We start from the raw sequence: 14,577 nt of genomic DNA on the forward strand, positions 1-14,577 counted from the left end.
GGCGCCTATAGTACCAGATACTTTGGAGGCTGAGTACAAGAGTTTGAAGTTGCTGAGCTATGACATCATGGAACTCTAGCCTGAGGAAACAAAAGTGAAACTCTATCTCAAAAAAAAAAAAAATACAAAAATTCATAGGCAATAATAATCAAAGTTGCAAATCTGCTTCAAAAATTGGGTTTCTACACTTTAGGGTAAAATGAAAATACAACCTCATCACTAAAATTTTTGGCAGAACACACTGAACTCAGCCTGATTGCATATCATAAGGCACCCCTCTCAATTTTCTGGGTCAGAAATACTAAAATAAACCCATCAGTATCATAAATTAGAGTGAAACTAAATTACTCTCTAAAAAGATACCTTCCTCCATTGTTACTGTTGGGTTCCAACTATACTCTTCAGTTAAAACCAATAAATGCTGGTGTGTCCTAACAAAATAAGTATGAGATAATAGGGTAAATGAAAAAATGCTTTTATGTACCAAAAATTCGTAACAGTTGCTACCTTAAATATTTGGAAATTGTTTTCCAAGATTAAACATCTGGGTTCATACTAAGTTCTGTTACCTCCTAGACCTGCTGTTGACTAGCATTACTTTTTTTTTTTTTTTTGTTAAAGACAGAGTCTCACTTGGTCACCCTTGGTAGAGTGCTGTGATATCACAGCTCACAGCAACCTCAAACTCTTGAGCTTAAGTGATCCTCTTGTCTCAGCCTCCCAAGTAGCTGGGACTACAGGTGCCCGCCACAATGCCCGGCTGGTTTTTGTTGTTGTTGTTGTTGATGCAGTTCTCATTGTTGTTTAGCAGGCCGGGGCTGGGGTCAAACCTGCCTGGCTCAGTGTATGTGGCCGGCGCCCTCAGCACTGAGCTATGGGTGCTGAGCCGAGCATTACTTTTTCTGATACATCATTCCTTAAACACCAAGCAAATATCGCCATTCTACTTTTCTTTCTTTCCCCTTTAATTGCACTGAATTAGCCATTAGATTTCAAGAGAGAAGGGGAAAGGGGAAAAGCTCACACAATGTGCACAGATGAGAATCGCTTCTCACTTAATTCCCGAACAATGCCCCTTTGAATTCACATGAAGTTTCAGGGAAAGAAGTATAGACACAAATGTCATACGTTATATAAAAAGCTTCTAAGATAGACATGGTCTGACGCATAAGCTATTAACCTTAAAGGCCTTTAGGTATCAATCATTGATAGAATTATTCCCTTAGCTTTACTATTTGTCCCAATTAGAAATGGTAGTATCAGGGATGCATCAGGATCAAACCAGAATTTCTGGGAAACTCATACCAATCTTGTTAAATGCATCCAGCTAATGATACAGTACTGATAACATAAACTCAAATTATCTGGCAAACATTAAAAAACAGGTCAGATAAACCTAGAGGAATTAGGCATGGTAAAACTAAAAGAAACTAAAGACCATCATACTAGAAAAATACTAACAGGGAACAGGTGCTAAATGACACAGTACCATTATAAGAACATTTATTTATAACTGAAACTTGGTAAGGCAGTTCCAGACCAAATAATTCTGTTAAGAAAACATGCCAACTAATTAATGTCTGGATTTCATAATTCAGGTTAAATTCTAGCATTGACTGGTGTGGCTTCATAATAAATTTTTTTGGCTGGGTGGGGTGGCTCATGCCTGAGCTCAGGAATTTGAGACCACCCTGAGCCAGAGCAAGACCTTGGGTGTCTTAGTCCCAGCTACTCTGGAGGCTGAGGCAAGAGAATCGCTTAAGCCCAAGAGTTTGAGATTGCTGTGAGCTAGGACACTAAGGCACTCTACCTAGAGCAACAGGCAACAAAGTGAGACTCAAACAAACAAACAAACTTTTTCAATGCTTGCATTAAGCTCAAATTAATAATTATACCACAACACATTTAATTTAATCTATGCATCTGCAAATAAAAATGTGGTTAGAACAAATATTTCTGGGTATAATGAGAGGAAATTGTATCAAAATCACATAAGAAACACTATATATCTGGAGATAAAGTCAGAAAAGGTCCATTTCCAAAAACCACTGCAAACAAAAAGAAATATGCCTTGAGATTTGAACATGGCATGTGGCAGATAAGATTGAAGCCAATATCCCTAGCCTGCTGCAAAGCAAGTAGGTGTAAACTTCAAATGAGAGACACAGAGGTATGAGAAATATTAGTAAATAAATAAATACATTGCTTAAAAGAAAAAAAAATTTTGAAAGCCTAAGAAATTGTTAGTCCAGGATAAAATAGTTAAAATTATAATCTATGCACAAGCTCTAAAGACAAATTTAATTATATTTGTACCTTTCTAGATATAATTAAGATAAACACTTCTCACAAATATTTGAGTATTCTGAGTCCTCGATATATTTACCATAATTCTAAGGATTTATAACTATCAATAAGTCAATCTCTAATGTTCTCATATTTACATTCTGAGAATGAATTCACTTTCTGAAACATCAATGCCTGACAGACAGTGATACTGTGAAGAAAAAAGGCATTGGAGGAGACCAAAGAACTTGAATCTAGAGTCAAAATCTGTTACTTATGAGCAAAGTTGCTATACGTCTCCTATCTTTGCCAAGTTTAAGCTTTACAATGCCTCCCATACCTAAAAAAGTTACTGAGAGAATCACAAGAAACATTTTGTTTCTTTTTGTGTGTGAAAAAATTAAAACAAATCCTTAAATTCACAGTAATGTTGAAAAGTAGTATCATACGATGAATGACTTATTAACTAAACACAAACAAAATCTAGGGTCCTGTGCTAAGTTATGGTACATTAAAAAAAAAAAAAATGATGTCTGTTTTCTTTGCCTGAGAGATAGACAATCCTGATTAATGGCTAGAGGAAGAACTTTAAGACACAATGTGATCAAACTCCAGAATGTCAGAACTAAAATGAAGCATTAAAATTTAGGGTTGATTAGTCAGCCATAGTATTTTTTTAGGTGAGCCTGAAGCTTAACATTTTTTACTCCAATTTTTCACAAATGTGTTATATAAAAAAAGTATAGCCATCTATGCTTTAGAATTTGGTATGTATCACTCTTTTCTCATTTAGAGACTATAACCTCTATGCTTACTTGGGTAATCAAAGAAAACAGACCCAATATTCACTAGATTTTTTTTTTTTTCCCCCTGAGATGGAGTCTCACTTTGTCCTTCTGGATAGAGTGCCGAGGCATCATAGCTCAAAGCAACCTCAAACTCTTGGGGTCAATTGATCCTCTTGTCTCAGTTTTTCATTTTTATACTGTTTTTCATTTTTTACATTTATTATTATTATTATTGAGACTGAATCTTACTCAGCTGCCCTGTGATTGAGAGCCATGGCATTACTGTTCACAGGAATCTCAAACTCTTGGACTCAAGGGATCCTCTTGTCTCAGCCTCCCAAGTGGCTGGACCTACAGGCACCTGCCACAATGGTTGCCTGTTTTTTCGAGATGGGGTCTTGCTCTTGTTTAGGCTGGTCTCAAACTCCTGAGCTCAGGCAATCCACCTGCCTCAGCCTTCCACAGTGCTAGGATTATAGGTGGGAGCCACCTTGCCTAGCCTCAGATTTCTGTGCTTAGTAGAGACAGACGGGGTCTTGTGCTTTCTCAGGCTGGCACTAGCAATTTATATAGACTAGAGACAACCAAGTGTTGCTTTGAAGAGAAAAAGAAGAGGCTGAGGCAGGAGATTGCTTGAGAATTGTTTGTGGCCAGCCTGGGAGACAAAGCAAGACCCCATCTCTTAAATAAATTTTAAAAATAGAGGCAGGAGGATTGATTGAGTTGGAGGTTACAATGAACTATGATCTCATCACTGTACTCCAGCCTAAGTGACAGAGCAAGGAGACAGAGATTGAGATTTTGCTTTTTAGGATTTTTATAATAAATCAGCTAATCTTAAAAATCAAAATGAAGTTACTACTCTAGATCCACAATAATTAGTTACAATAAACAATATTTGGTAGCACACAAATCAATAATAAGTGGACTATAATCAATAGTAAGTTAGAGTACACTTTGAAATAACTGAGAGAATAGAATTGTAATGTTCCTAACACAAAGAAATGATAAATGCTTGCAGTGATGGATACCCCATTTAACTTGACCTGATTAATTCATACTACATGTTTATATAAAAAAAAAAAAATCACGGGTACTCAGTACTCTATCAAGATATACAAACATTGGGGTGGTGCCTGTGGCTTAAAAGGAGTAGGGTGCTGGCCCCATATGCCTGACGTGGTGGATTCAGATCCAGACCTGGCCAAAAACTGCAAAAAAAAAAAAAAAAAGACACACAAACATTTTGTACCCATAAAAATAAAATAAATAAAAATCACCAGAATTTAAAAAAAAATTAAATATCATCAAAACTACTTTGGTTTGATTGTTTAAAATAGAGAGATGATATTTCCTAGGCATTTTCAGTAGATATGTAATTTACTATCCATTGAAGGACATTTATATTTGAAAACTATACATAGCAGCACATGACTTCTTTTTTTTTTTTTTTGACAGAGTCTTACTCTGTTGCCCTGGATAGAATGCCATGGCATCCTAGCTCATAGCAACCTCAAACTCTTGGGCTCAAGTGATTTTCTTGCCTCAGCCTCTCAAGTGGCTGGAACTACAGGTGCCCACCACAACTGGCTAGTTTTCTTATTTTTAGTAGACATGGGGGTCTCACTCTTTCAGGCTGGTCTTGAACTCCCGTAAACAACCTGCCTTGGCCTCCCAGAGTGATAGAATTACAGGTTTGAGCCACCGTGGCAGCCGCACACGACATTTTAAAACAATCGTATGCATTAAAAATACTTTGTAGGTGGCACCAGTAGCTTAATGGGTAGGGTGCCAGCCACGTACACTGAGGCTGGTAGGTTTAAACCCGGCCCCAGCCTGCTAAAACAATGACAACTGCAACAACAAAAAAATAGCTGGGCACTGGGCATTGTGGTGGACGCCTGTAATCCCTGCTACTTGGGAGGCTGAGGCAAGAGAATCGCTTAAGCCCTAAAGTTGGAGGTTGCTGTGTGCTGTGACGCCATGATACTCAACCCAGGATGACAGCTTGAGACTGTCTCAAAAAAAACAAAAAAAAAAAAAACTTTGTAACACATTTATTGCAGAAAAGTTTATGCTAGAAGTCATGACTACTTGAGCTTAAGCATGGAGCACACCTCACAGATTTTATTATCATTAGGTGGTCATTTTCCAAACCATTAATTTTTGTTCCTTTAGATGTATGTTAGATATTAGTGTCCTGTGACATTCCCACCTGTATCTACATCAATATGCTAAGGTAAACTGGGAAAATTAAGTGAGGAATGTCCGTTATAGGGAAGAGGCTTGCATTAAGGCTTAACATACCAACACTACCCCAAGAAATCAAGAATTGACTAACTTTTTTTTTTTTTTTTTTTTTGTAGAGGCAGAGTCTCACTTTGTGGCCCTCGGTAGAGTGCCGTGGCCTCACCCAGCTCACAGCAACCTCCAACTCCTGGGCTTAAGCGATTCTCTTGCCTCAGCCTCCCGAGTAGCTGGGACCACAGGCGCCCGCCACAACGCCCGGCTATTTTTTGGTTGCAGTTTGGCCAGGGCTGGGTTTGAACCCGCCACCCTCGGTATATGGGGCCGGTGCCTTACCGACTGAGCCACAGGCGCCGCCCAAGAATTGACTAACTTTTGACACATAACAATGTTACTTAAAATAAGAAAATTTAATAATTAACCCTAACTTGTTTAGAGATAGTACAAAATCTGGATAATGCCTCATTGCCAGTCACATTAGTTTGAATGCACCAGAATAATTCATAGATCTGATTGATATATGCAGGCATATAAATGAGTTGGCCAACAAATTTTGCTATAAAGTTACTTTTAAAATACATTTTCTATTTTCAATATTTTAAAAGACATATAAGCTTATTCTCAACTCATAATATTTCACTTCTGTCCTAACTGTTATCAAATAATGAATACCAAAATGATAAGGAAAGGTGACAATATATTCTTGAAGAGGATTCATACTTGATGCGAATGACATACAATAAAACTTCAGCAATATAATAAAAACCACTGATGTTGTTATCCAGAGAATCAAAAGGACATCAACATTATTTCAAATGTTTAACAAAACAAAGATTTAAACCAAAACGAGCATAATTTGTACATTTATACAAATATAAATTTAATCATCAAAAAAGGAAATAATGCTGTACAAGTATTAAATGGTTTCTAGAAAGCTGCTTTCTAAGACTTTCCCGTGAAGCTTTAGAAAACAGCTTCAAGAAAATAGATAAGTATTATATTTCAAACCTGTGTGAGAACAGTATAATGTCACACACAAAGTTATCTAATATGGTGATGTTAATAAACAACATACTTCCAATTAAGGAAGTTTTTGTAGCTTTTTCAAAGCTTCCAATGCACTGTGGGCATTCAGATATTTTTGATCAGCATTTGGCTGCAGGCAAATAATAATTTAAATATCTACAAAATGACATTTGTTTTCAAAGAGTATAGTCTTATTTCAAAGCAGGTTTCAAAAGTTGCCATTCTGGAAACAAAAAGGTGATGGAGAAATAAAAAGTGTCACCTTATGCAAAAATATTTTTATAAGCATAACATAGTCTCAACAGGGTGATCTGCAAATATACATCAAACCCCAAGCTCCTCCATAACTTAATGAGATTAAGTCCCCTCTATACCATTCTAACTTACAGAAAAGAGGCATTCACATCATTGGCAACTTTCCTCATGCTTTCTGTGAGTCTACAAAGCATGGAATAGGCAGAGCCTGCCAAATCCTGCACAGTGCAGTGCCCCAGCACAACTCCATTGGTGATGCCACTTCCACTGCTGAAGAGCCTGCCACTGGGGGTGTAATGGCAATCTGCAGTTTACCAATACTGTACTCTTTTATACATGTCATTTGCTCACATTTTGACTTCACGACCTATAGTAAATAATAACAGCAAAACAGAAAATATTATGCACCAAAGACTACTGTTTAAAAAAAAAAAGGGTTCAGCGCACCCCTAGAGGCAGGCTCTTCAGGGGTGGGTGCGACATCGCCAGTGGAGTGCAAGTTGGGGCTTTGCTCTGATCCAGAATTGGCAATCCATGCTTGCTCTGCACTTTGCAAATCTGTAGAAACAAAGACAAAGACATGACCATTACTGAATGTCACTAGAGATCTCCAGTGTATCAGGACACCTCAAAAGAAAGTATGAATCTTATCTATTTTTAAGCCTATTTGCAGGTCATTTAAACTGAAAAAATATTTTTATAAAAATGAAGACCAAATTAATGGAGACCAACTTCTTTCAAGTAAAAATAACTATTAGTGTATTCTTTATTTGCTTTAATATTAGTAGGGAAAGTATAGTCTTTGTCTCTTCTACTGCTCCTTGATTAGAGGAATCAACAAATAAAAGATGCTCTGCTGCTGACAGACAAGATGTCATGGAGTATGACAATTTCTAAACAATTGGGTTGTAGGCAACTTGCACTTACAGGTACACCTCTTCCACCAGGTGTCTGTCTTCCAAAATCTGCAAAGGCTGGAGTAAAGTCTGGCCCTCTAGGCAAAATCCGAGGATCCAGTGTTCTCATTGGTAATTTGGGTTGGTTGATCTACATGGAAAAGCAAAGGAAAGTTTAACATGCATTCCCGAGCATTCAGTGCCACGAAAATAACAAAAGCATTGACTGAAAGGTTCTGTCAGCTGAATGGTATGTTCTGTGTTCTGATCCAGAAGAAGTGTAATCTCCACGGTACTTCTCCTGGGCTATTCTTAGAAGCCATTAGGACCCTGGTTTTCTGATACCTGGGGACTGAATATTTAAGAGAAGGTACACATAATTAGTAGACTGGCTTACTAGATATTTAAGACCAGACCAATGGCACAGGACTAGCTGTTTTGAAATCCTCTCAACTAGTGCCAAATTTGGAGATTTTTAAAAACTATATTCACCAAAATATTAATTAGCATATCTACCTTACAGAAATCTCGCTGTTCATTTTAGCTTTGATGCCATAGACTTATACTAAGTACAACATGTATTTTGAGTAAACAATAAATCTTGAAGGAGCTATGGTTCATGTGTGATGACATTTAAGCTTCCCTTTGTCTTCCTTATTAATCTGAGATTTCTGACTTTGTATAAGCATATAATGTGACTATGCACTCAGCAAAATAGTGGCTTAATGAGAAATCAACTGTTGAATGGCCAAAGTCAGAAACATATAGGAAGGCAAGATAGGCAGATATATATATATATATATATATATATATATATATATACTTTTTTTTTTTTAACCGAGTCTCACTATGTTGCCCTCAGTACAGTGCTATGGTGTCACAGCTCACAGCAACCTCGAACTCTTGGGCTTAGGTGATTCTCTTGCTTTAGCTTCCCAAGTCGCTGGTACTACAGGCACCCATCACAATGCCTGGCTTTTTTTTTGTTACTGTCGCAGTTGTCATTGTTGTTTAGCAGGCTGGGGCCAGGTTTGAACCCACCTGCCTATGTGGCCAGAGCCCTAACCACTGAGCTACGGGCACTAAGCCCAGAAAATATTTTCTAAGAGGATAATATAATTTAGTCAATACAACATTTGCCCCCTCAAGTTGCCTCAGACTGGCACCACTAATTAATCATTCAAATGTCCCCACATAAGTATCTAAGAAAGAAGACATGGATATATCAACAGAAATAGGAAGACCTATTACCGTAAGTAAGTAAAATAATCCAAATAAGTTCTGGGTTAGTAGGTACCTGGCAGACATCTCCATAAGGGGTGGATATCATTCTACAAGATCATCTCTACATTTTAGTTATGTATAAATAGTTCTTAAAAACAAAAATTTTTAACAAGCTTAGTCATCATCATGAGTTTATCTTTAATGTACACAAAATTACTTCAGCAGATACACATCTGAGCTTCCTTTAATTTAATAAAAAAAAAAACACTGATTATACTAATTTTCTTTCTTTTTTCTTTTTTTAATTGAGACAGTCTCACTTTGTCACCCTCTATAGAGTGCTGTTCCATTACAGCTCACAGCAACCTCAAACTCTTGGACTCAAGTGATTGTCTGCCTCAGCCTCCCTAGTAGCTGGGGCTACAGGCACCTGCCACAAGCCCGGCTGTTTTGTTTTTATTTATTTGCTTAGCAGCACTGGGCTGGTTTTGAACCCACCATCCCCAGTTCGTGTGGATGGCGCCCTAACCACTGAACTATGGGTGCCCAGCCAATTGTATTAATTTTCTATGTGCACTACAAAGGTCATATGCAAAGAGGAAGGATACCTATCTATTTGCACAAGACTAAGAAATATGATCACTAGAATTTTCTATTAGGGAAATTTTGAGAGATATTATCATTTGAATTATGTTGATTCCCACATATTTGATCTCATAAACAACTTCCTAGGTTTCTTTCTTTTCATCTTTTTTTTTTTCCTTTCAGACAGAATCTCACTCTGTTGCCCAGGCTAGAGTGCCAGGGCATCAGCCTAGCTCACAGCAACCTCAAACTCTTGGGCTCAAGAGATTCTCTTGCCTCAGCCTCCTGAGTAGCTGGGACTACAGGTGCCCACCACAATACCCAGCTATTTTTAGAGCTGGGGTCTCACTCTGGCTCAGGCTGATCTAAACCCCTAAGCTTAAGCAATCGCCCACCTCAGCCTCCCAGTCTCACTCTGATGCTCTGACTAGAGTGCTGTGGCATAGTTCACAGCAACCTCAAATTCTTGGGTTGAAGCCATCCTCTAGCCTCAATTTTTCTATTTTTAGTAGCGACAGGGTCTCAATATTGCTCAGGTTGGTCTCCAACTCCCGAGCTCAAGTGATCCACCTGCCCTGGCCTCCCGGAGTGCTAGTATTACAAGTGTGAGCCACTGAGCATGGCCAACATTATATATTTTTATTCATATACCATTTGGTCTAGAAATTCTAGAAATTGTTCATATATCACATATTTGCCCCAATAGTTAAAATCAGTTCTTTGAATTAACAATTGAAATCAGTTATATGAACATGCCATTTACCTTATCAAGAACCACATCACTGATAGGAGGCAGGCCCTCTGGTTTCTGTATACATGCTGGCATGAACTGGAAGTCGAGCAGAAATTCCCTGTCATACTGCTTCTTACCTTCAGTATCAGTAGGCTTCCAGGATTCTAGAAGAAAAGGGACATAGGCAGAAAACCGTTTGTAGAGTATTCTATATATAGTCACATACTGCATAATAATATCTTAGTCAAAATAGACTGCATATGTGACAATGGTCCTATAAAGTTATAATAGAGCTAAAAAAAAACTCATTGCCTAGTGATGTTGTAGCAATCCTAACTTTGTAGTGTAATACATTATTCACATTTGTGGTGATACTGGTGTAAATAACTGTTGTGCTGACAGTTGTATAAAAGAATAGCGCATACAATTATATACAGTACAAAATACTTGATAATGAACAACGATTTCACTGGTTTATGTATTTACTGTATTTCTTGTCATAACTTTATTTAATAAGTAGAAGAAGTACATTCTAAAGTTAACCATAAAACAGCCTCAGATAAGCCTTTCAATGCCTTCAGAAAAAGGCATTATTATTGTAAGAGATGACAGTTCCTGTGCCTCTAACACCTTCCAGTGGGACAAGTTCAGGAGATGGCTGACTGTGATATGGGTGATTCGGACCCTTTGTCGGCCTTAATTAATGTATGTGTTTGTGTCTTTGTTTTAAATAAAGCTTAAAAGTTAAAAAAAAAATAGAAAATAGAAAACTTTTAAAATAGAAAAAAGTTAAAAAGAATATGAAAAGGAAAATATTCTAGAGTACAGCTTCAACAATTTTTTCAAAAATTAAAAACTTTATGAAGTAGAAAGTTACACAAAATCTAAGGTGACTTTACTATTTAAAAATATAACTGTTGGCTCAGTGCCCATAACACAGTGGCTAGGGTGCCCGCCATGCACCAAGGCTGGCCCTGGCCAGCTAAACAACAATGACAACTCTAACAACACCACCACCAACAAAAATAGTTGGGCGTTGTGCTGGGTGCCTGTAGTCCCAGCTACTTGGGAGGCTAAGAGAATCACTTAAGCCCAAGAGTTTGAGGTTACTGTGAGCTGTGATGTCACAGCACTCTACCGAGGGCAACACAGTGAGATTCTGTCTCAAAAAATAAAATAAAATAAAATAAAATAAATAAATAAATATAAACATTAAAAAATAAATTTAGTGCAGTTTATGTAGACTCACCACTCATTCACCCAGAATAACTTCCAATTCTGTAAGCAACATTTTATGGTAAGTGTCCATACAACATTTTTTTTCTTTTGTTCTTTAATTTCTTCTCCCCCCACCTTCCCCCGGGGGCTGGGTTTGAACCCGCCACCTCTGGTATATGGGGCCAGCGCCCTACTCTGTTGAGCCAAAGGCGCCGCCCTTCTTCAATTTCTTTTTTAGAGACCAGGTCTCACTCTATTGCCCAGACTGACATACAGTAGCATAATCATAGTTCACTGAAGTGCTGAACTTCTGGTGGACTTAAACAACCCTCCCCTTCAGCTTCCCAAATAGGTGAGCCATTTTTTATCTTTTATACCTTGTACCTATTCTATATATTGATATATTTGCTATATGAATATTTACCATTGTGTTATAACTGCTTACAGTTTTCAGTACAGTAACATGTTGTATAGTCTGCAGTCTAGGAATAACAGGCATGTGTGTAGTAGGCTGGACCTTCTAGGCTTGTGTCACACTCTGTGATGTTTGCTTATCATCAAAATCATGTAACACCACAATTCTCAAAATGTATCCCCATTATTTAGTGACCCATGACTGTATTATCAATTCAGAGTATAAACCAGATTCCACTACTTATTTTATATCCTCATGAACAAAGGAAACACTAAACTACAGTCAGGAAAAAAAAAAGTTAAGATTTTTTTAAAATTTTTTTGAGACAAAGTCTCATTCTCTGGCCCTGTGTAAAGGGCTGTGGTGTCATCATAGGTCACAGCAACCTCAAACTCTTGGGCTTAAGCAATCCTCTTGCCTCAGCCTTCTCAGCCTTCTGAGTAGCTGGGACTATGAGGAGGCATCATTTCTCTAATGTTGCAGCAGAGTGAAGGCGAGAAAGAAAGAGGCACACGGGAATGTAGGGACAAACTTACCTGGTTTAAATGGGGATGTGATCCCATCACCAGAACTATCGGTGGAGCCTGAATTAGCATCTATTCCTTCACTCTCAGAAACACTCTCAGCACCATTACGTATAGGCTCAGCTTCTTCTCCGTTTTCTTCCACAGTTTTTACTTTATTTATGTCAGAGGGGTCTTTTTCAGGATGAAACCCTTGGCTCATTTTATCTTGTTCAGGCTCAAGTACTCTGTCAACTGAAAGGTCCTCTTCAGCTTTAGGCTAAATAGTAAGTGGACAAAGAGGTTACCTTTTTTTCACATGTGTAAACATAAAGACCTATACCTCCTCCTCAAAAAGGATAGGAATGTCTGTGTTCAGCATATAATCCTAGAATGGTAGTTTTTTAAAAACCTTTTTTCATGTAAGTACCTGGGATTAGAAAGACAATTCAAACAGCTATTGATGTGCTTTAACATAAAACTAATAATATCCAAATACACCAAAGGTTAGCATAGGAAGAACTGTTAAGCCTTGGAACTTGACGGACATGAGTCATAGTCAGAAATCTAAAACAAGCACTCCCACAGTTGCCACCAAAGCTCAGTAAATATATAAAGAAACATTAGAAGGGTTTTTGTATTGTCCTCTGGCTATGAAATGGAGAGTTCAGGGAATAGCTTAAAAGCATGAGTAAGTCTTTTAAAGATGATATATCTCATTTTAAGAGCCACTTGCTAGTTAAAAGCTTTTTTTTTTTTTTTGAGACAGAGTCTTAAGCTGTCACCCTGGGTAGACAGCAAACTCAAACTCTTGGGCTTAAGAGTCTCTTGCCTCAGCCTCACAAGTAGCTGGGACTACAGGCACCTGCCATAATGCCTAGCTATTTTTTGGTGCAGTTGTCATTGTTGCTTTAGCTGGCCCAGGCTGGGTTCAAACCGGCCAGCCTCAGTGTATGTGGCTGGCACCCTACCCATTGAGCTATGGGCACCACCTTAGAATCTATTTTGTTTATTGGTCTGTAGACTTCTCCGAGGCTGTGACCTTACATATATTGAAAAATCTAATCATACCCGGCCGGGCACAATGGCTCACGCCTGTAATCCTAGCTCTCTGGGAGGTTGAGGCAGGTGGATTGCCTGAGCTCACGAGTTCAAAATCAGCCTGAGCAAAAGCGAGACCCTGTCTCCATGAAAAATAGAAAAACTGAGCCAAGAGGATTGTTTGAGCTCAAGTTGGAGGTTGCTATGAGCTATAATGCCATGGTACTCTACCCAGGGCGACAGCTTGAGACTCTGTCTCCAAAAAACGAAGAAAAAAAAAAAATCTTATCATACCCCAAAATTTCTCAGAACATAGATCCTCTGGGAGAAATATGAGTTCGATCTTGAAAAGGCAGAAAAAGAAAAAAAATTTTTTTTTTTTTGAGACAAGAGTTACATTTTGTTGCCCTTAATAGAGTCCATGGCATCACAGCTCACAGGAAACTCAAACTCCTGGGCTCAAGTGATTCTCTTGCCTCAGTCTCCCAAATAGCTGAGAAAATAGGTGCCCACCACCGTGCCCAGCAATTTTTAGAGACAGGTTTTCGCTCAGGCTGGTCTCAAACTCCTGAGCTCAAGCAATCCACCTGCCTTGGCCTCCCAGAGTGACAGGATTATAGGCGTCGGCCACTGTGCCTGACCTATCTGGATTATTTTTAACTATCTCAATATCAGACACCAAACTAAAATGGCTTTCTAAGCCTCCCCCCCCCCGAATCATCAAAACTCCTTGAAATAAAGTTCATTTTCATGAAGTGTAAGCACCCTGAAAACAATCCCTTGGTACAAGCACTAAAAGGAAAGATGCTTTCCAACTGATAAATTCACACTATAAGAAGAACAAACTATTGGGGTTGCTTCATCTGAGGAATGGATAAAGGAGTACTACATACATCAGAAAGTGGTTCACTCCAACTGATATTTGCAATTATGTTTTAAAGAAAATTTGGCAAAAAAAATTTTTTTTTTTTTCTGAGACAGAATTTTACTTTGTCGCCCTTGGTAGAATGCCATGGTTGTCATAAATCATAGCAACCTCAAACTCTTGGGCTCAAGCGATCCTCTTGGCTTAGCCTCCAGAGTAGTTGGGACTACAGGCACCCACCACAACGCCTGGCTAGTTTTAGAGATGGGGGTTTGGCCGGGGAAGTTCCTTATTGCTCAGGCTGATCTCTAACTCCTGAGACCCAGCAATCAAACTGCCCTGGCTTCCAGAGTGCTAGGATTACATGACTGAGCCACCATACCCGGTGCAAATGCTACTTTGTTATTTAAGAAAAGTATTGTAACAGATACAATACTAATAATTTTTCTTTTACCATACATGGAATTTTGGAGAAAAAACAGTAGGTTTTAAAAT

General features: G+C 38.3%; 1 protein-coding gene across 23 annotated transcripts in view; it reads right to left on the bottom strand.

The window, feature by feature from the left end:
- Positions 1–14,577, bottom strand: part of EIF4G3 (eukaryotic translation initiation factor 4 gamma 3) — a 353,942-nt gene that overhangs the window by 93,907 nt on the left and 245,458 nt on the right. For 15 of the 23 annotated variants that reach the window (XR_008377043.1, XM_053577412.1, XM_053577409.1 and 12 more), the window contains 4 exons: positions 12,210–12,456; positions 10,071–10,204; positions 7,530–7,649; positions 7,050–7,160 (listed from right to left, as the gene is read on the bottom strand). Coding sequence is in view for 22 of the 23 variants with exons in the window: in XM_053577412.1 (XP_053433387.1) it covers positions 7,050–7,160; positions 7,530–7,649; positions 10,071–10,204; positions 12,210–12,456 (612 nt within the window). In the remaining variant the exon portion in view is untranslated. The remainder of the gene's footprint in view (positions 1–7,049; positions 7,161–7,529; positions 7,650–10,070; positions 10,205–12,209; positions 12,457–14,577) is intronic. The other 8 variants (XM_053577414.1, XM_053577411.1, XM_053577410.1 and 5 more) reach the window with 1 other exon arrangement.

This window comes from Nycticebus coucang, chromosome 22 (assembly GCF_027406575.1).
Source record: "Nycticebus coucang isolate mNycCou1 chromosome 22, mNycCou1.pri, whole genome shotgun sequence".
Taxonomy (NCBI): Eukaryota; Metazoa; Chordata; class Mammalia; order Primates; family Lorisidae; genus Nycticebus; species Nycticebus coucang.